Here is a 20,893-nt window from a genome sequence, read left to right on the forward strand (position 1 = left end):
TCAGCTAGAGCTCCCAAACCAGAGCTTCCCAGGGCTGGAGCTGCTGCCCATCCCAGCCTCCTAGCTTCGGCAGGGATGGCTTTGGTCAAGTGGGAAGCCCTGGCTTGGGAATGAGGTTATGTGTCCCTCACCTCTCTGCCTGAGCTGTATTCCTGCTCATGGCCAGGAGGGAGGGCTTCCCCACAGCAGGACGCTGCACTCACAGCTGAAAGAGTGTGGAAAGAGAGTGAACAGCATCAGCGAAGACAAAATCTAGTTATAAAATCAGGCCACTCTCACAGTCTGATAAGTAATGCAGCAAAGTAAATCTAGCAGTACCATAGAAGAGCTGAAAGATGTAGCATGCTAAATTAGATTTCACCTTGGTTTTAATTATACAAACTTAACATACTCCTCTGCATCCACAGTAATCTGAACTACTTCAGAGCAAGCTCATAAATGGATGTAGGAAAGGCTGGGTGTGAGAGCTGGGTATGTTCATCACTTAATTTCTGAATGTGGCCTTTGCCTGTGTTTTATTTCTATTGCTGAAAATATTTTTTCCCAGCATCTGTGAAATCACAGTTAAGTGACCTCAGTGAATTTTGTTTCTCACCGTGCTTTTGTTTTACTTTTCAGCCTCAACAAGTGGTTCAAAAGAAGCCTGCTCAGGTAAGAAAAGCTAATTTACATTCTTTAAATAGCTTTAAATGAAATAATTCTTCATTATTTAAACTGGTCTCCTTTACTGTAAAGAATGAAGGGAAATAAATCTATCATATGAGGTGGGGGACAACTGTTGGCTTGCTAGGCACAACCACCAGAACAATTTACCTGATGGCCCTTGGGAATGAGAGGAGGAAGCAGTGGATGGTGCGTGCTCAGAAATGTCCTCTTTCTGCAGCGGCCACCTTGCAATGATAATGCAGGCACATGCACGCACACATCTGGTACAAGTCCGGCACGCGATAGGTATCTCTGTGTGTCCTGAATGTGGGTAACTGGGGACTGCTTACAGCGAGGATGGGGCACAGGTATAAAACCATTCTCCTCACTGGTCTAAAGGAGTCTCTAAATCACCGAAATAAAATAGGCTGAACTTGGTAATTAGCCTGGATCCGTCGTAAAAACTTAACACATCTGAACTTCTTCTGTTGGACGGTATTATTCTTCTTCAATACCTTGGACAAAGTGCAAGCTAGGGTGTCGTGAGACTGGTTAAACACTGCATTTATGATTGTCTCCATGTTCTTTTCCCAGCCGCTCCCCCCACCCCGCACCCATGTAAAAAAAACCCCAGCATCCTAACTCTGCCACTTTGTTATATGTGCACCAGCCTGTGGGTGTGGGAGCAGGTCCGTCCCTGCCTGGCAGAGTCCATAGTCCATGGGCTGTGGTCCCGTACCTTGGTGAATATGAATGATTGATGAGTCAAGAGCATAAAAGGTCCATTGCTTTTCTGGAAAGAGGTCTGCTTTCGGAAGGGAATAATACTTTTGTTTTTCCACCTTATGCTTTTAATATGTTATTGCACAGTGTACATTATTGTAATGTCTACTGTAATCTGAATTAGGAGCTGTTACATAAGAAACAGAAAACATCCTAGCTGTGACTTGGAGGGGTGAAATGATGTAACTCCAAAGCATGTGCAGGAATCGGGTGTCTACAAAAGAAATCAATACAGTCACAGAAATGATGAATCCATGGCACTGGCAATAATATTATCGTCTCCGAATGGCAGAGATAACATACAGGGTGAATGTAGTAGTATTTTCAAGTGAGGTAAGTTTTGCAAGGAGAGGTAATGTCTTTCATTAGGCCAGCTTATGCAAGAAACACAACGTCAGTCCCCAAGGACTTACCATCTATAACCTTATGACTACACCACACAATTCAAAACATGCCAAGTTGTTCTAATAAAAGATATTTGCTCTCCCTGGTCTCGCTTACATCCTTGAACTGTTACGGCTGCAGTCAGGCTGTTCCTACTACAACATGGTAGTAAATCTGCCGGTCGGCACAAAGCCAGCCATCTCCTCCATGGCACCTGAGAGACAGGGAGGCTTAAACCCTGCTGTGCAAAGGGGGCCAAATCCGGGAGGCAGACTCCCAGGAGGCTGTTTGTGTTGTGGTTTCCTCTGGTACATAGCAGAGCTCATCCCCACCGGGGTCAGCGGGATGAAGGTGTCTAGAGCTGGTGGCTCTCCCTGCAGCCTAGCCTGGCAGAAGCCGTTGCCGCTGATGGCATGTGTGGTGCCACTAGGTCTCCAGTCTCCCTGGGCACTTACCCCTGTGGGTGTTTTGTTTGAACAGTAATCGAGTGCGAGCCCTAGCACAACAGAGAAAAAAATCGCTGGGACTGAGGCGGGACTGGGGTGTGGAAGGACAAAGAAGGGACCTGGGACTCCGTCTTTTGGTAGCAGAACAAAGTAATGACAGATTTAATTGATGGCAAAATGTTGTAGATGTTGGAACCAGAGTACGAGGGCTCCCTGTATGGATCTTTCCATCCCTTCTTTCCCAAAGCAATGACTCCGGTGGGGATGTCGTAGGGTGTTTCAGCCAGCTGGATGCAGCCGCTGCTGCACAGTGCCTCGGCAGCATCTCCGTGGTCAGAGACACAGAGAGAGGGAGAGAGAGAGAGAAAAGGAGGCCGTTTGACATCCCCATTAGTAATGGAAATGTTTGTATAGAAAACGAGGAGGCATGGAAGAATGCATGAAAGGAGAGAGAGGGCTTTTTAGAAATCCCCAGTCATCACAACACGACTAGTGAAATTACACTCTTTAAATTATTTGTGTGCCATGTCTTCACTCAGAGAACATTTCGGTTTTTTAATCCTTGGCCTGAGGGATGTTCAGTGAAATCACTGACTAGTCTTTAACCCTTCCTGGTTTTAATAGGCCCTGCTCCCACTCTTATGCTAGCACAACATTGCGGTTTTGCTGCGTGTGGGTGCATGGCAGAGAACAAAATTTATCGCTGTGAGCAAGCACTCATGACAGTGTCTTCCCGAGGCTGAAAGAAGGAGGAGATAAAACTGTAATTCCTGGGACAGTCAGGAACTTCATGCTGCTGGGTTTCACTTAAGTCCGGTTGCCTTTCTCCATTTTCTTTTTACACTACTGAATTTCCCTTTAAAGGAGGGAGGTTCAGACTCAGAATTAACAACAAGAACATGAGCTCATGCAGGCTTCCTAATCTGAGCTGTCTAAGGAAATAGTGATAAATTATATAAACATGGGGACTACATGGAAGTTCATGGAGGATAATGTAAATCTTACACTACATTCAGAGGAATCTCTTCCTTTTCCATCTGTTTCCTTCAAAATATCCTCCCAGATGGCTTTACCATGTGGCAGTCTGGATTAAGTTAGAAATGTATCCTTTCTTCGTCAGTGGGGACTGTAAGAGGTTACAGTTGAGAACTGCTGTGTGATGGTGAGTGTGTTACTCCAGCCTGCCATGGTAAAAGTGGCAGAAACTTGGTCAGGTTTCACCCCTGAGTGCTGTGCCTTGGTGTATTCTCAAAGATTTTGGTGTATTTTGGTGTATTCTCAAAGATTTCTGTGAACGTTAGTTTACATCACCGTTACTCTTGTTACTGTTGCTAGTATCAATGTTTCTTGGGTTTGTGTCATTTTTAAAAATACAGAAACAGCAAGACCAGATAAAATTCTCATTTTATGAATAACAGCTCTGTTCCCATCACTGTTTCCCAGATTTTAAGCATCATGCAGGGCTCTGCCATGCTCTAGATCTCTTTGTGGATATCTGCTGTCCAGTTTAAAGCCATACAGATGCCTATATAAACTTCTGCAATATCTTCAAACATCCCCAGAGCTCTGAAGATTTACCATGACGCAGCTGGTAAATGCAACAGTAAAATCCACTGGAAATCTACACACCCATATCATTAATACAAACCTTTAAATACTGTGGTCTGTACACATCTTTGTGATGATCACTGATGCATACCCTCAAACTTCCTTGGGGAAATGAGGAAAAGAGAGCCAGCCTAACTGTGTGACATGGGTAAATTTAGCACCTTCATGTAAATATGTGCCTAAACCTCAAAAACAAGATGCTCCTTTGAAATCCACTCTGTCTGCAAAGAATGGACAGCCAGATCTTACAAGCATGATGAAGTAATATTCTTACAGAGGTGTGCAAATAAGCAGTCCAAATAGAAATAGAAATTTCTCCATTTTCTAATTTTTTAAGCTATTTGTAGCAGCTGTAGCCTCAGCCATATGGGGGAGTTACACTCTTAAGTAATACAAAGGAAATAGGTATTTTTAGGAAAACATCATGAAAGCTGTCAAAGTTTTCTGGAAACAGGACATGTTTTATTTTTATCATTTCTGGAGAGAAGAAATACTGTGAGTGTAGAACAGCCCTTTGAAAATCTTCTTATAATCTCTTTGGGAGGTCTATTAAAACCTCAAATCCTTGCAAATCCTTTGTATCTGAGTCTGAAAGACAGCTTACCAGTCAGAAAGACAGTGTATCAGTCAGAAAAGTACACATAAAGTATACATAGAAGAGTATACACAAAAAAGTGTACAGAAAAAGTACACAAACAGTACACACATTCTACCTACTGCTAAATACATTAGGTGCTTCTAAAATAATGTCCAAAAAAAAAAAAATCCCAACAAGAAGAGAAGCTAAAAAGAAAAGTCTTATTTTGTATAGGAGAGAAAATGAAGGTTTGCTGTATTTTTTCCTGTTCCTCATTTCTTAGTCTTGGTATCAATAAAGTTATGCATGTTAATTAGTCTCAGTATATACACCTCACAACCTCAAGTTATATGTGTTCCCCAGCTGCATCCATCACATATGCCTACTCAACATAGGACACAGTAAATGCTGAAAGTGTCAGACAGGCTCTGCAGCCCAGGAGCTACATCTGTGATTCACACATTCACAGGCAGCCCAAAAGCAGCATACTTTGTGAGTAGAGCTGAGCCCAGGACCTGTGTTGGTTGCGTGGCAAGTCCGGTGCGCTGGGGCATCCTGGCCGGTGGGCCCACGGTGCACGTGCTGCATCGCCTCTCTGTGCCGTGCAATAAATCTGCACTTCCACAAGCTTCAGGCGTTCTGTGTACATGCTAGCCACCACATGTGGATTTACTTTTTTCCCTTCTGGGAAATCCTAGAGAGAAGTGTGGTAGAAGTACTTCAGAGATCCACTTTAGCAGGTTGAAAAGAAGCTTCTAGTGTCACAGACAGGATGGCAAATCCTTTGCACCCATGCCGGTGCAGATACACATTCAAGAGAGTGTGTGCCACTGTCCAAGCCCACCCTGTATCCTGACGAGCTGGGAATACTGCAGCCTTACTCAACTGAGCCTTGGCTGTAGAAACATTGGAAAACCTCTGCCCTGGAGGTTGACCTGATGCCCTGGGGTTTCATTGCTCTTCCCACTGCATCCAGCAAGCTGTGTTGTGTGTCGTGTACTTTTCCTGTATTTATTGATGATGGAGAGTCAGGAAAGAGGGACAAAAACGTATTTTCCAATGATATGTGGAATTTTATACTTCAAAGTAGGGTAACTGCATGTGTTATACACACCACTCCAGAACATCCTCTGAAAGGCTGTAACCATTCTTTTATTATTGTTATTTTTAAAGCAATTAATGAATGTTTTCCCAAAGACAGCAATAGGGGCCATCTTATATGTGCTGGAGGCCCTTGATACCATGTGCACATGCACCAAGCAAGTGTATATCACAGCTTCATCAGCCCAGACGGACTGCATCTCCCCATGTGGAGCGCGGTCCCAGTGGAGCTGCCCAAAGCTTTCCCAGTGGGGCTGGGCCCCGGACCTGCTACAGGGCCCTCCAGCTCAGTGCCCTGCCTCCCACCACCACCACCAGACAGGGGGACGATGCTTGTTGGAACTGGTCAGAGGTTTTGCATAAATAGCTTCATGATGAAATAACCTGGTTTTATTGACCTTTTCCCCATAGATGTCCTTGGAATTTTTGTTTTCACAATATTATGCTCACTTGGGGACTGAGTTTTTTAAATCAAAATAGGGTTTCATTTTGTTTTTTGAACACTTTCGCTCTGCAAAATCCTTCCAGATTTTGCTTTTGAGTGTTCTGGAAACATTTTCTCTGATTCAAAAACATAATTTCAACAAATGGATAAAAATGTCATGGGAAGTCTTACGAAAAATGGCTCCAATTTGAAAATTATGTTTCATTGTTACCAGTTCTTCTGTTTATATTTCAAGCAATCTGTAAGGATTGCTTGGTGTAAAATGAAAAAAATAAAATTAGAATAATATCAAACTTGTAGACTACAGCCAGAATTATTAAGAAATTAGGTGGATGCCTGAACTGCAGGAATGGACCTACCATTGCTCTGGGAGAGGTTTGAATTTGATTTTAAGAAAATCAGGAAAGTCTCTTGCTTTCTTCATGGATGCACTAGATGGAGTCTCATGGAGTCTCGTGGAGGGTGCTGGGCTTTATGTCCTTACCTTCTTTCTCCTTCCAAGGCAAAATGGTGGCAACTGCATGATATGGTTTCCAAAGGAAGACATATTCAGTCTTCTTTTATAAGCTGTTTATTGTGGCAGGGAGACTGAATAGTTTGTCTGTTGACTAAAAAAAAAAAAAAAAAGAGCACAGTTTTTTTGAAATAAACCCCCCAAAAAATCTGGGGAAAAATATAGAAGTTGCAATTACCAGTTCTATGAACAGATGAAGCACTAACCTGTGCTAAAGAATGAGGGCTAGAAGAGGAAGTCAGGTATTTCTGACAGCAAATATTTTGTTATTTATATGGCATAACTTCTGAATAGACTTTGAATAACTTCATTCAATGAGGCTACACCTAAATACCCAAACCAATGTAAGATTCAGGTTTCCAAGGCTTTAAGTATTTATGATTGTCATTTATCACATAGCTATGATAGAGTGACATTTTTGAGATGGCTGCTTCCAGAAATTTGGCTGTAAATAAATTAAACAAATAAGCTGAGGTATTTTGTGACCAGAAGGAAGGGAAGAAAAGGAAAAAATTACCTTCAGGACAGGAATATATTCAGATATTCAGTTACTTTTAAAGAGTCAAAAATCAGAAATACATACAGTGATCTGAAGATGTAGCTTGCTGCTCTATGAGGTAATTTTTTAAACATTTTTATAGTTGCTTTTATTGATGGTGGTAGGTACACACTGGCCTCTCAGTGTTGGGATGGCAAAGACTTTGCCAGCAAGTACAGTTCCACACACTAAACACTGGAGTCACGGGGTCATTACCACAAATCAATTTTATAAAAATCACTTTTATAAAAATTGCTTTTGCTCACAGCTCATTTGAGTGTTTTCTTCAACTGAACCCTTCCTACCAGTAATGAAAATATAGAAAGAGCTCACCCAGCATTTCCACCATTTTGTGGAGAATGCAAAGGGAACAGGCATGTTTTTTACAGAGGTAGTTAAACATTTAAGTGTGCATCATAAACCAGTGCTTCACTTCAGATACGCAAATAAGCTTTGTAATCCAGCCCTCAATCTTTTTGATTTACCCGGCGGTAACAGACAAGCCCTGTTTCCCTGCAGGCAGCATTTTGGTGTTTAATAGAGAAAAGGACAAAATGCCTAGCTCCCAACCTGCCCAGTCTCTCTTGCACTCAGCAGGCGCCTTAGCTTCACCGCAGGAGCAAGGGGCACTTGCCCAGGGGCTGCACTGCCATAAGGCGCTGCCTACCCAGCCTCCTCTCTCATGTTATTTGGGACTTCCAAGCCCTGTAGGGCCTCCACTAGGATCCAGTATTTGGGGGGGTGGTGGGATTGGAATGAGCTTTGCAGGGGAGCAGGGGTAGCCTGCTTCTCGGAAGACCGTGATGGCCACAGGAGTTGCTCTGGAAGTAGGTTGCCTGGGCAGTGGCCCCATTTCTCATCCCAGCAGCGCTCCAGGCTGCCAAGGGAGAAGTGTTCTTCGTGCCACTCGCTGAACCTGGGACACAGTGCAGCTAATGATTCAAAGGTTGAAGAGCCACTGAGTGAACAACTAGGAGAAAGATGGTTTGGTTGAGTCCCAGCTTTGCAGCAGCACCGGTCTCAGTGCAGAAAAGAAACATGAAGGAAGAGGATTTTGGATGGTCCTGTCTGCTAAATTCAGAGGACAAGTTCAGTCAAGGAAATGCTGATTGGATTATGCTTAGCGTACCAGTGGCCCACAAGGCAGGCTGAGGTGCCTGTCCCTGTGTTCACATACGCTGCTGAGGAGCAGAGGTGCCCCAGTCAGCACTCTGCTGGGTGAGCCTCTTGCTTCCTTTGAAGCCATTAGCGCTGAGCACCGCAGTGTACAAGTCCCATTTTAGGCAAGTCTCCCAGTGCCTTGCTTCCCCTTCTGCTAAAACTGAGGTGCTGATACTCCCTTCTTGCGTAAGGGAGTTATGAGAGTGCACACACTCATGATTTGATGTGACTAAAAAGGGTTCAGATTTAGCAAGATACTTTTTCTTCATGGCTTGTCAGGGACTGTCTGGGGGTTTCAGTCTTTCCTGCTGCAACGTGCCGCTTGGAGATGTCATGTCCTTGTCAGCCAGTTTCTGAGTCAGTTGAAGAGCAGGAGTGCCATGGCATAGCCCAACACAGGAGGAGCCTTCAGCTCTGAACAAGAGCAAAAAAAGATTATTTTAACTGTTCAAATATGCAACATCTCATTCCCTTGAGACAAGCCCTAGAGCAGGAGGCAGCTTTCTGTGTGCAGTGCTGGTCACACATTTGCCCATTCATTCGCTGCTCTTTCCGTGTGTGCTGGGCAAGACCTGTCCCTAATGGCACATAGAAACGTTCAGGGACTAGAGCTGTTGAGCCACTCCATGCATAGCACTTGGGGCAGGCGCAGCAGTTGGTGGTAGAAGGCTGGAGGCTGAAGGGGTAAGCTAAAACATTTCCCTCAGTCAGCAATGCTCCTCCACGCTCTGTCCCCACCTCCTCGCTCTCCCCTCCCTGCTTGGGGAAGAAGCCCGAGATGGGCAGGTGATGGCTGTGGACAGGGTGGCTTTGTGGATGACCCCATGGCTGTGGCCACAGAAGCTGTTTAGGGAGGTATCCCACCCAGTTCAGAACTTGGCTCTGATTTGGTGTGAACCGAAATCTCACTAACGATAACCAGAAGAGATGAGGCTGTGAGGTGTGCTTGGGAAACACCGTTGAGGAAGATGGCGGGGCAGGGAAGAGTATTTAAAAAGTGTCAGTCGAGTAAATTAAACAGTGCTACTTTTGCATACACATGCTACGCATTTTGGCCAAGATTTCCAAGAGTAACAAGAGTCCGTGCTGCTAACACTGGGTATCTTACTTCACAGACATGCAGGGTTCTAGTTAGTACTTGGCTACCCCCTGAAAATTTGGATTATTTTAAGATGTTTCCAGAATGATATCCAGAAAGTTGAAACTACCAGAACGATCAGCCTCTGGACTTATAGCAACAAAAATAATCAAAATGCTAATTAGGAAAGATGAGGTGTGTCTGAAGGCTGCGCAGGAAGAAGGTGCTCTTCGCTGGGAGCTTGATTCCTGAGCTTCTCATAAAGGCTCTGCATCTTTCACAGTCAGCACCATTTTTGCTCCTCCACACCCGGCTGAAGTCACTGAAAGATGCCTTATTTCCTGACATAAATATTATTAACAGATACTGCAGGGCTGTAACCCAGCTCATCTGCTGCACTGAAAAACATGAGACATGAACCTTCTATGTAGCCACTTCTAGAAACTGCTACATCTTTGCCATGCCAGTTCAGGACATATAAAGTCTGTTGCAAATTGTATGTTGAAAATGAGGTATGCTGCAATGGATGTGGAATAAGGTAAACACAATGAAAATCAAAGTTAAGACCAGTGAAAATACATTTTTTATCTGTTAAATAATTTGCTAGGATGGTCAGTTATAGTATTTGCATACCAGAACTATTAAAAAAGATTTGGCTAGGGAAAAGAGCAATATGCTCAGCCCTTATTAACAGATACACATCTTTAAACATGTTCTGGAAGGAAGCAATAAGAAGCCAATATCGTATTTTATTCTGGGGTTTTCATGACATCTGGGGAATTTTATAAGGTCCTCTTGTTGCCCAAAATAACAGTCTTGGAACAGAAGAATAAGAAGCATTTCACAGCTACTCTGTCAGTCACTGTGGGGCTATTTGTGGAATTCGGTGAATTTAGTTCCTTGAAGTCAGCGCTGCCATGCTACCCTGAGGTGACATCTGGCCTCCCTGGGCGGCCCATCAGCTTGTGACACCTGTGCCAAACGTTAAGGCTGGGCTGGATAGGCTGGACCTACGAGCATGCCTCCTCCCTTGCAGCTCAGAGAGGACAGCTCGGGCAAAGGATTCATAAAAGTCAGCACGAAATAAAATCATGACAGGCACTCTAAAACCATTTTCTCCGGTGGGGCTTCCATCCCGTATTGCTTCTGTTGGTGCTCTCAGTGTGCTGTCCCTTAGTGCTGTGATGGTGTGAAGCAATCCAGCCAGCAAGCACTGGCTCTGACAGACAGGCTGCTGTTTGGGGGGGCCATTCAGAGCTCATGGTCATTGACTGCTCATTGGATATTGTGAGCATGGTGCCGCTGTGTTTATAGACAGAGTAAAAAGTCTGGGAGTATCACAACCTCTTAGTAGACTATGCAGTGAGAATTGTGCTCCTAGGTACTTCACGTTGAAGGCTACAAGAGCACATAGGTGGTTTTCAAACATCAGTACAATGCTGAGAAGTGCATGAAGGACCGCAACCTTTGGGGAGTCCAGTGTTTGTAAGCATCTTGAGTTCATCCTTTTAGGACCTAAATAAATAAATGTGCTTTTCTCACATCGAGGAAGGAAAAAAGCCATTCAAAATGACTGCCTGACTGTTGGGCGTTGTAGCACTCATATCACCGTAGCAAACTACCTCATGGATCCTGTTTCATTGGGATCCCAGTGCCACAAATGTTAAATCCTTTATGAAGTCTGCAGCAGCAGATGGTGAGCATCACCATGATGAAGTTCTGCTGCTGATCCCATTGTAAGGCATTTCTGGAAATGCCAGAATGTTTTCAGAAAATGTTGGCCGAAATCTCTTTAGAAATGACTGTTGCTTATATTAGAAAGGGATATATCGCCAACGTACGTCCTGCTTTGCCTCTGCTTTGTCAACGTAGTCACATTGTTCAGGGCCAATCTCTGATCTCAGGTTTGGAGAGTTATTTGCCACACAACAACCCTGGGAAAAGAGAAGGAGAGAAATAAAAAAATGAATCACCCACATTCTGCCCGAATTCAGATCTCAGATTTCCCACATCCTGGTATTTAATTTCTCACAGAGTTACCAATGGTTGATCTCACGGCAGGATTAGTGGGAAGAAAAATGAGCGCTCCATTGAAACCAGACTTGAGTCTGGAAGGAAGGGACATGTGAGCTCTAGGACCTGGGAGATATCAGATTCAGGGCAGTGAATGGCTTCCACCCCCTCCCCTTCCCTGATTCTCATGCTTATTTTGAGGCAAAATCTGGAAACTGAAATCAGAACAGCAAAGAGACAGTTACAGTGTGTTAGGTGGCTCGCCCATCGCTTTAATAGTCTCCTGAGAACTGTGTTATATAGTGAGACATTAACTGTAATTTATATTAGTATTTTTTATGTTTAGGAAGAGGAGAATAGATTAACATTGAGGTATAAATTGCAGTAAATCTGTCTTAGTCCTAAAAGAAAACATGTTTTGAACACACGTTTCCACCAGGATACCTTTTCTGATTTGATCATAGAATATTGATGTGTTCGATTGGAAAAGAAACTCCCATAAAAGGCTCTATAATCAAAAGGAAATAATCACTATCTATTAAGTTGGACAGCCCCACTCCCTTTGAATCAGACTGTCTTGCTTAGAGAAAGAAAAAGCTTCGCCCTGTGGTAGCACGGATTGAGGCGCAGATGGAGCTTGAAAAGTTGGGTTGCTGCTTCATGCTGAAGACGACCATACTTTAACGCCCTTTCCACCAGATTGTGTGGAGATATTAAAGAACTAAAAAAATCTTTAAATGCATCACTCTAAATCCTTTAGGAGTTGAACATATTAAGATGACAAGAAGAGTATGTCATTAAGCCCTAACTACCCTTTTTGGATTACCTGGTATTTGTAGATTTATTGGCAAGATGGCTTAAATTAGGGATATATTTTTAGCCTGCAGCATTACATAATAAAATAGCAGTAGAATTCTTTGCAGTAGAAAAAGGGAGGGGACGGGGGGGTAGTTTATTAAAACCAACACAAACTTCTCTGATTTTGTGCTTTCGCCTGCACAAAGAGGTGCTCCATGGTTACACAATCAGTACCGTTTGCAAGAAAAGCATTTCCATTACCCCATTTTGCTCAGGAGTCGTCACCCTGCCTTTCGCTGCAGACCTGCTGTTTAGTCTGAAACTGAAAATTAAACCCAGAACTTCAGCTTTCAAAGTTAAATACTCTGCTTTACTGCCAGCACACAGCCTCACCAGTGTCTGTGTGGCAAGATCTATGATTAAACTCTTCAGACGTTTTAAAAAGCATTTTACAAGTCTGTTAAGCTTTAGTGTTTTTGTTTTGTTTGGGTTTTTTTTGAAGAAAAAAAATCATTTAGCTGAATTATACCACAAAGTCTCACATGAACTCTGTTGAACCAGATCGGAGAACCCAGCTCACTGTCTTTCAGAAATATGTTTCTCATTTGGGGGGGTGCTTCTCTGAGCACAACCTGGGGAAGGTAGAGCTCTGTATGTTAAACTCTGTCCTTCGGAAATAAAAAAAAGAAAGGAAGAGAAAAGCCAGGGGAGACTGAGGAAGAGCGACGGCAGTGGCGGAGCCCCCGGCGCCCCTGCCCACCCCGAGGCCTGCGCTGGCGGGCGGCGGCATGGCGCGGGCTGCGCGCGCGGCCGTGAGCTGCTCAGCCTCGGGGCTGGCGCTCGTAAAAATGTCACCAGTGCACTTCCACTGTGAAAGGCTCTTTTATCTTCCCTTCCCGCAGCCCCTTTCCAGTGGGTATGCGGGGCCGGGCCCGGCGGCTGTCGCTCGGCCTTCCCGCATGGCTGGGCCCTAATGAGGTGTGTGCGGCTCTTGGCTGCAGGTTTTCAATCTCTTTCTTATTACTTCAAAGCTGCTGCTCCGAGGTTCAGACAAGTTTGATCACTTGGCAAAATCTCTCAGCTGGGATTCAAAAGAGAAGACGCTTTATTTTATTATTTATCATTACAGATAGATAGCTGTTCCTAAACCGCAGTTGCCAGTGGCTCTATGGACTGAGCCGTAATGCTTTTTTAAGTGATAAAGGATTGGAGGTGAATAACTTCTGGCAGTTGCTTCCTGTCCGTAACAAGCAGTCGTTTTTAGGGAGGGAAAAAAAGGAGAACAGCAATCTAACAGGCCTTACTTTATTCTCCTTTTCATGTTCTAAAATGAGGAGGAGGGCAAAAGGTAAACGATGTGGGTTTGACCTCCATTTCAAAGCCTGTCCTAGTGTTCCTTTCTTTGCTCCATTCTGGGGGACCTTCACCACAGTCCTTCCTCTGGTCCTCCACATAAAATATGCACAGAAAAATCGCCACTCTTTCAAGTACCACAGGGGCTCAGGAGGAAGGCAGACTCCCTCAGGGTTACCTCTGTGAGCTCCTTTTGGGCTTTGCCATCTCCACTGCCGCAAGAAAGCAGAGCTAAGGCAGTGACCCACAGTGTTTCAGTGAATTGTGCAAGCCTAAGGATTTTTGAAGACTGGTGTCCACCGTTTTTTGCTCTTTCATCTAATTACGGACATACATATTAGTGATTAGACACTATTGTTAGAGCCTCTGCTTGCCGTACGCTCCAGTCTGGATTTTGGCTCTGGAGTATGGTGTGCTGTGTGAATGCAGAGCAGTTTACCATTCCTCCAGTTTACAGCCTCCACAAGAGGTTTGTAAGAGCAGCTTCTCAAGGTTGGGGTTAGTCCAGCTCAGTTGTATATGTTTCTAACAGCACCGCTGCCTTCTTTTCCTTAATATTTTATTTCCTTCCCACCAGAACTGTTTACATCTTGTAGGGTTGAAGCTCTCCAAGACAGAATACGTCTCTGTCAGTGTTAGCACAGCACCCACGATTGCTTCAAGCATCATTTTCACTTTAGATCTGTGCTTTGCAGGCTTCAAATGGTGCTTCCTGCAAAATTCTTCTGACCAGTACTGAGATTTTGCTGGAGATTTTCACTCTCCTTTTAATCACATGGGCACCAGATTTTTTCAAAGTGTTTTGACCTGCTTAGGTCAAAAAGGCACTTGCTATACTCAGATGCCAAAACGCATTTAAGAAATCTGGCCTGACGTAATTTAGACAGCTGAGTCTCAATTTCAAAAAGCTTCAGCAGCGCAGGCTTCAGTGCTGAGTGACCTGCTGCCTTGCAGAAACCTCATTGCTGAGTTAACTTCAGGGCTGCTCTAAAATCTGTGGCAAAATTGGGCACCTGGAGCTGAGGTTCGTTTAAGCTCATTTGTAAGAGACGTTAAGAGGCAGAGCCTAAGACAGGTACTTTTTAGGGTATCTAAACATCGGCCAACCTAATTCCTGTCTCTGGAAGTTCTCAGTGTGAGCCCTCCTGGATTTAAAAATCCTGTGTCAGATAAGCCCTTTCTCTCAAAGTAACCAGAGAGAGACTCATTATCACTCCATTATATCAAACAGTTCTCCTAGTGGGAGATAAGCTAGGAGATAGAGAAATGTTTTTGAATCCCCCTTAATCTAACAGGAAGAAGAGACTTGAATCTATGTTTAAAGAAGGCTGTTCTAACTTAAAGAGGAATGTCATGTCCTGTCCTGTCCTGAGGGGATCCTCCTCAGCACTGTCCTGGTCCCTTCCAGTTATCTGAACCTGTTACTCAAGGACCAAAACTTTGCCAAGCCTTGTGAGACGCTTCCTGCAGCAGAGGAGGGGGATCTGTAGGAGTGGTTCATGGGTGTGCGAGGATGGTAGCTCTCTCTGACCTCTGCTGCCATTGTTGGCCTGGGCCATGCTCACCAGCAGCTGAGTCCTAGTGCAACCCCAGCAACTTCACCCTGGCTGCCCCAGCTAGTTCACTTCCTCCAACAGCTGGGGGTGTGGATTATCCGGTAATCCCCATGAGCAGCCTTTTTGCTAGTCAAGCAGTCTTGTTCCAGCAGTGAAAGGAGAGGACACCCTTAATTTGCTTACTAACTGTGCAGCTCAAAAGCCACAGGCTGGTCACCTGCAGGACAGCATCAGTGTTTTGCTTTAATCTCTCTGCTCCCCTTCCATCCCTCACAGAATACTTGATTATTTATATAAAAGTGAAGTGACTTCAACAGAAGAAAGATGCATCCTCCGTACACAACAGCTTGGTGCGTAGGCTTCTTGCTAGAAGGTAGAAAACACAGCCTGAAGTATCTGCTTCAAATCAGAGAGCATGGGGATTTCAAAACAACTCTGCACGCGAGTTTCCAAACCAGTGCTGTTGCATACATGCACGCTCAGAGATAAGTCTTATTCTTGCTCTCTGTTGTGCATTGCCTTCTTGAGCATGGAAACTTTGAGAACATCTCCAAGTTAAAATGACCTTTAAGACACTTGCCAGCCCTTAGACTGCTCCCAGTAGTGTTAGGCAGGTCTGTACATGCCCACCAGCGTGCACTTGGGCACTGGGAAAGTTAAGTGGCAGCTCAGCAAGGCTGCTTGCTGGTACCCAAATATTAGACTCGTGCTATGGCCAAGTCTGTAGTCTTTTGAAGGCCAATATCCTTAGGTGACAAGGTGGACCACCGGAGGCTAAGTCCATAGGGACTTAGACATTTAAAGCAAGAATGTTGGTTTCCAGTCCTTAAATCTCAACCCAAAACTGCCCCATCAGCTGCAACCTCTCTATTTGTGTCTCTGTTTATCTTTAATGTCATTTAGGTACTGAGAGCTTTGCTTCCCTGGGGGCACCTGCCTGCTCCCTACCCCAGGGCTGTCCCATGCCTTGGTTAATGACTACAGAAAGAGCGCTGGGAGAGGGCAGCGGGTCTCAGAACTGCTCTGTAGGCAGAGGTTTTAACTGTGCTTTTAATCACCAGGCTAGAGAAGTTGTGCTCCTTCTTGCATGCTAGGAGTGACTGCACAGAAATTGCTTACTTGTGGGATGATTGACTTACATATATTTGGATACGGAGTTTCTGTATTGAAATCATTTCCTTTGGTGCCCTTCTTAAAAATATGCTTTAATCCAGCAGTAAGAAGAGTTATGTGGCCTTTCTGTATATGGTCATGGTGATCTCTTCTGCCCTAATAAATCCTTTTATTGTGATGTGTGAAGTAAATACCTGCAACAATTTGAGCTCTGAATCCTGCTTCTGGACTTAAACTTTGCCTTACTGCTGAATGACAGCTGTCACTGAGTACACCAGTGTGCTTTGCAGGGGGTGCAGTAGCTTGAAGCAGCAGATCCCACCTTAAGCTACAAGCAGAGCAAATCTACTCTGAGTGTCTGTTAGTGCGGTAAGAATTTCTAAAGCCGTTCGGCGCGTTGGCTGTGGAGCAGTTGGGATGGCACTGTGTCTCAGCTGGGCACAGCCCAGGCCCCTGTGTCTGCAATAGGAGCCACTGGCTTCAGGGACTCCTCTGAAAATATTAGCTTGCATGCCAGGGGATTTCAGACAATTTAACAGCAGACAATGGTCCACAGTTTGCAAGTTGCTCTTGTCAGCAGTTCTTTTTGACATATCTATTCAAGCATACCCTCTCGGGCTTAGAAAGCAGCCAGCAAAATCTGTGCCAATAGCTAATACTTTGTTATAAAATAAAAGCTCTGACAAATTCAGAGGCTCCATATGTAGCATTACTGTGATCCTGCAGTTCATCTCACAAAATTGGTTCTAGTTTTTTAAATCCGCAGTTGAGAAATTCGTGAGCAGAAGGTGAAAAAACTGAACTGCCAGCTGAATTGCCAGTGAGTTTCTTGAGGCAGACAATTAACCTTGAAGTAGCCGTAAAGGAGCTTAGCCCCAGGGTATTAGAACAGAACAAACGTTTTTACAAAAATGCCAAACAGTTGCCCTTCTGCATATGGGGGGGAATGCTCCTCTCAAACACCAACAATTGTCTTATTTTGGGGTTTAGTTGTGACCACTTTGTGGGGGTCTACCAAAAAAAAGGAATGCAGAGGACATACAAAGACGGAACTAAGCTTGTCTGCTCTTGAGGACACCAGGATGCTACTGGCTGCTTGTAGTGCCAGAAAAATAGCCTGCACCAACCAAATGGAGGTCTTGGGCGGCAGGTAGAGCTACGTTTCACCTGAAAAGGATGTCATGGGAAAGGAGCCTCTTGGGAACATGGGGTGACTCTGACCTGAAAAGGTGGTGTAGTTTAAATACAGTCATTCGTTGCATGCCTCCATTCTGGATGGTGCCACCGCTGACCTTTAGGAATGAGGTGTACGTGCCAGTGGTTATGACTTCACGTATTCCTTAAGTATACACCAGTTTGCTTTCCCACAGTGGAGAACCTTCAAAAGCAGAGATGCAGCATCATAGCTCTGGAGAGGGTTAGTGGGTCCGCGCATCTCGACATCGCTGTTTTGTGCCCTTTTAGGTGTCCCAGAGGATCACAGACATCCCACAGAGCAGGCGGGCATGACACAGGAGGCCAGCACCATTCTGGCCTGGCTGCTAGGTACCAGATGAGATACCCAGGGCATCTAAAACAGCTCTGGGCTCCTGTCTTCAGGCAACCAGATCCCACCAAAGATGTCAAATTTTGAAATCGTGTGTTGGCCAAGCCCAAATAGGCATACAGGCTGCTGTCCTGCTTCCTGGTCCTTTTTGTTACCTTCACCACTGTTAAATCAGGGCTGACAACAGCGGTGCCAGCCCCCCACAGAGTAGCCCTTCTCAGGGCAGATACCTGCTGTGAGCCACTGGGAAACATCTGTCCTTTCTCTCCTGCTGGGACTGAACACCAGTGAGAGGTGAGGGGGCTGCACTGGTGGATTCCAGTCCAGTGTACACATTTGCCAGCTGCTTGCCAGTGATACCTCTCAAGAAAAGACCTGTTAAACATTTGTGCACATAGGAGATTGGGAGAAAGCCATCTTGCTGCTCTTTTTTTTGGGAGAGCTAGCAGCTCCACATCACTCTCGGCTTGGTGGGGCAGTTACAGCAATTAAGGGTGGAAACAGCTCAGGGTGCTGGCTTGCAGTTTGTCTTATAATATCATGCTGTGACCTGTGGCAGCTCGGGATAAACGTACCCATGCATGGGACAACCAAGGACAGGACGTGCCACGTAAAACTGCCTCTGGGGCTCATCCCCATGTCGGTCAGTCCCAGAGGATACATGCATGCGGGGCACATGGATGTGCAGGGAGCCACCTGGGATATTGCCTGAGCAGCAGGGAGTAAAGGCTGAGCTACGCATGTGAGTATTTACCCCGCCCTTGAGGTGTGTGTCCTACTCACCCTGAGGTCTGCGTGGCTGTGGCTTCCCTGTTAACCGGATCTGACCTGGTTTGAAGCTTTCTCGGGTTTCTCTCTGCAGTCTGCTAGCCCAGCCTGTTGCGAGCTTGCTGCAGCAGAAAACAAGTAACCAGGGGAGTAGCTGTTCAAGGCAAAACTGGGTCGATGAACATTTACGCTCCATTAACACGTGTCACCATTCTGTCTCCACAACTACAGTGAATGCACCTAAGAAGTGAGAACAACCTGAATTAAGGCTGCCATGTAACCTGAAACCTTTGCTTCTTGGCTGAGCTTCCTGCGGTGGTGTTGCTGAATTTATGCTCTGCATGGCTATCATGCTGTGACTGAGTGACTTGGATTTCTAATGTCTGCTCTAACGACCATGCTTTCCTTCTTGATTTTTGCCCTTCTCTTCAACTTGATGGGAAGCACATCTGGACTTAAAAAGTATTTCACTCCAGCCCCAGTTCCTCCTTCGACTTCTGACTCAGGGACTGGTCCTATGATACATGGCTATGCCATCGACCCCGGTGGGTCTGTGAGGACTTGTAAGTGTCTGGAGGGTGCTAACTGATGGTAAAGCATCCTTTCCCTGAGGTGCCCAGTGCCCTGACGTGCCACACAGTGCACTTCAGTGAATCTCTGGCTGAAGCAACTCAGTGCAGAGCTGGTTTGCAACTTCTAGGGGGTGCACAGTTTTCAAAACGCCTGCCCCCCTCCATCTTTTGGGGAGAAGTGTGTGTGCGTGTGGGTGCTGTAGAGGCAAAGGGTGGGTTTAGGATCACAGCTGCACAGCCTTCTCATATTTGCAACCAGTTTTTCACCAGTGCAAAAAATCCCTCTGTTCCTGTCTCATACATCTGCATTTTCTCTTTCAGAACCGCTACTCGCTTCTTCCTTTGGGTCCCTCCATGCATATACGTCTGATTTGTATTATCCCTTTGTTTGAATTGTAAGCACTTCAGAGCAGCAATCATGTCTCCATCTGTGTCTTGACAAGGGACTTACATGATAGGTTGGCTTAAAACCACCCCTCTGTAACTGAGCTATCTTAGGCTTTTGCAAGGAATTAACTTAATGAAGGAAAGTTTTCTTTTTGCTGCACAACAATCTGATCCCTTTGCCAGCTTTTCTTCATGAAAAAGCCTTTCCCAAGACTGATGTGAATTTGAAGTCGGCCAGTCTCAAATAGTTTTTAATAATTAGTTTATTATTTACATATTGGGGGGGGGGATCAGCTTGATTTTTGGTTTCTCATCCTTCCAGGTCCTACAGGTACACACATTTGCATGTACATATGCAGAGGAGAGAAACTCATCTTTCGTTACATGAACACGCATATATAGATGAAGAAAGAGCTTTTCATTCATTTTCTTGGTCACTGCAGCAGGGGCTACAAGGAAGAAAAAATATTGTGAGATTCACAGTAAAAATCACTAGAGTGGGCAACTCTTTATCTAAAAATAACTCTCTGTGGCTACCCTGGCTGGGCTCTGACACATGTCCTTCCACATACTTTGCCTCTCCCCCATCCTTCTTATTCTGTGATCGGAAGTCCACCTGCATGGAAAACGAGTCCATCAGGTTTCAGTAGTCTCCTGACAAGCCAAGTGTAAAACAAAATGAGCTGCCGCTCTGCGCCCACGCGTGCGCGCCCGTCTTCTGGGAAACGATGATGAGAGGCTCAGGGCTGACCACGCTGCTGTAAGGGATTAAGCACGTGATGATCATCAAATACCAAAACATGTCTACCTGTATTATGTTAAGAGCACAGAACCCACAGTCGTAATTTTTAACTGAAATACTTGGCTTGGAGGCAAAGCCAGCGTTTGCCTTGATCATCCCAAATTCTGAATTATCAAGGCTCAAACCAACATATTTTGCATGGTCTCTCCATGTGCAGCCCAAATTACCCTTTGTTAGGTGCCTGTAGATACCATTTTTCTTCTTGGCTGAAATGTTGTAACAGTCGCAGTCCCATAAGGGGGAGGTAAGCAGGGAAAATGCATTACACATTAATGGGATTCGATGGAGTGTGAGTGCAGGTCCCTCAGTGCTGCCAGCGACGGGGTAAAATTCACTTAATCATTTCATGAGTCAGGGATCATTTTCGTAGCAGCACCGTGAATATAACCCTGCTACAAGTGAACACAAGTTGTTGTGAGGAAGAAATTGTTTATCTGCATGATAGATTGGTGTCTTCTGGAATTTAAATATTAATTGAAAAGTCAAGGTCAGAGGGCAGCTGACACTTGACTGCTCTCTTTCCTCCGTCCACGGCTTTGATCATGCTACATCTTTCTTTGTGCCTGGTGCTCGAGAGAGTACCCCAGGGTCATGGCCTGTTTCCTAGTCAAGAGGTAAAAACCTACTGGCTTAAATATCTGAGGCCCAAGCTTTAGCGGGGGGTGAGGGTATGGGGGGGGGGGGGGCGAGCATTTGCTTCATGCT

General features: G+C 45.1%; 1 protein-coding gene across 2 annotated transcripts in view; it reads left to right on the forward strand.

The window, feature by feature from the left end:
• Positions 1–20,893, forward strand: part of HMGA2 (high mobility group AT-hook 2) — a 120,430-nt gene that overhangs the window by 95,286 nt on the left and 4,251 nt on the right. Inside the window, exons 4-5 of one of the 2 annotated variants that reach the window (XM_087765902.1) lie at positions 619–651; positions 1,553–1,654. In XM_087765902.1, the coding sequence (XP_087622028.1) occupies positions 619–651; positions 1,553–1,585 (66 nt within the window). In that variant the 3' untranslated portion in view covers positions 1,586–1,654. Of the gene's footprint in view, positions 1–618; positions 652–1,552; positions 1,655–20,893 lie in introns of those variants that run through there. The other variant, XM_009463216.2, reaches the window with a different exon arrangement.

The sequence above is a fragment of the Nipponia nippon genome, unplaced genomic scaffold (genome assembly GCF_047370975.1).
Source record: "Nipponia nippon isolate SJK-2023a ecotype South Korea unplaced genomic scaffold, ASM4737097v1 scaffold_3, whole genome shotgun sequence".
In the NCBI taxonomy this organism is placed as follows: domain Eukaryota; kingdom Metazoa; phylum Chordata; class Aves; order Pelecaniformes; family Threskiornithidae; genus Nipponia; species Nipponia nippon.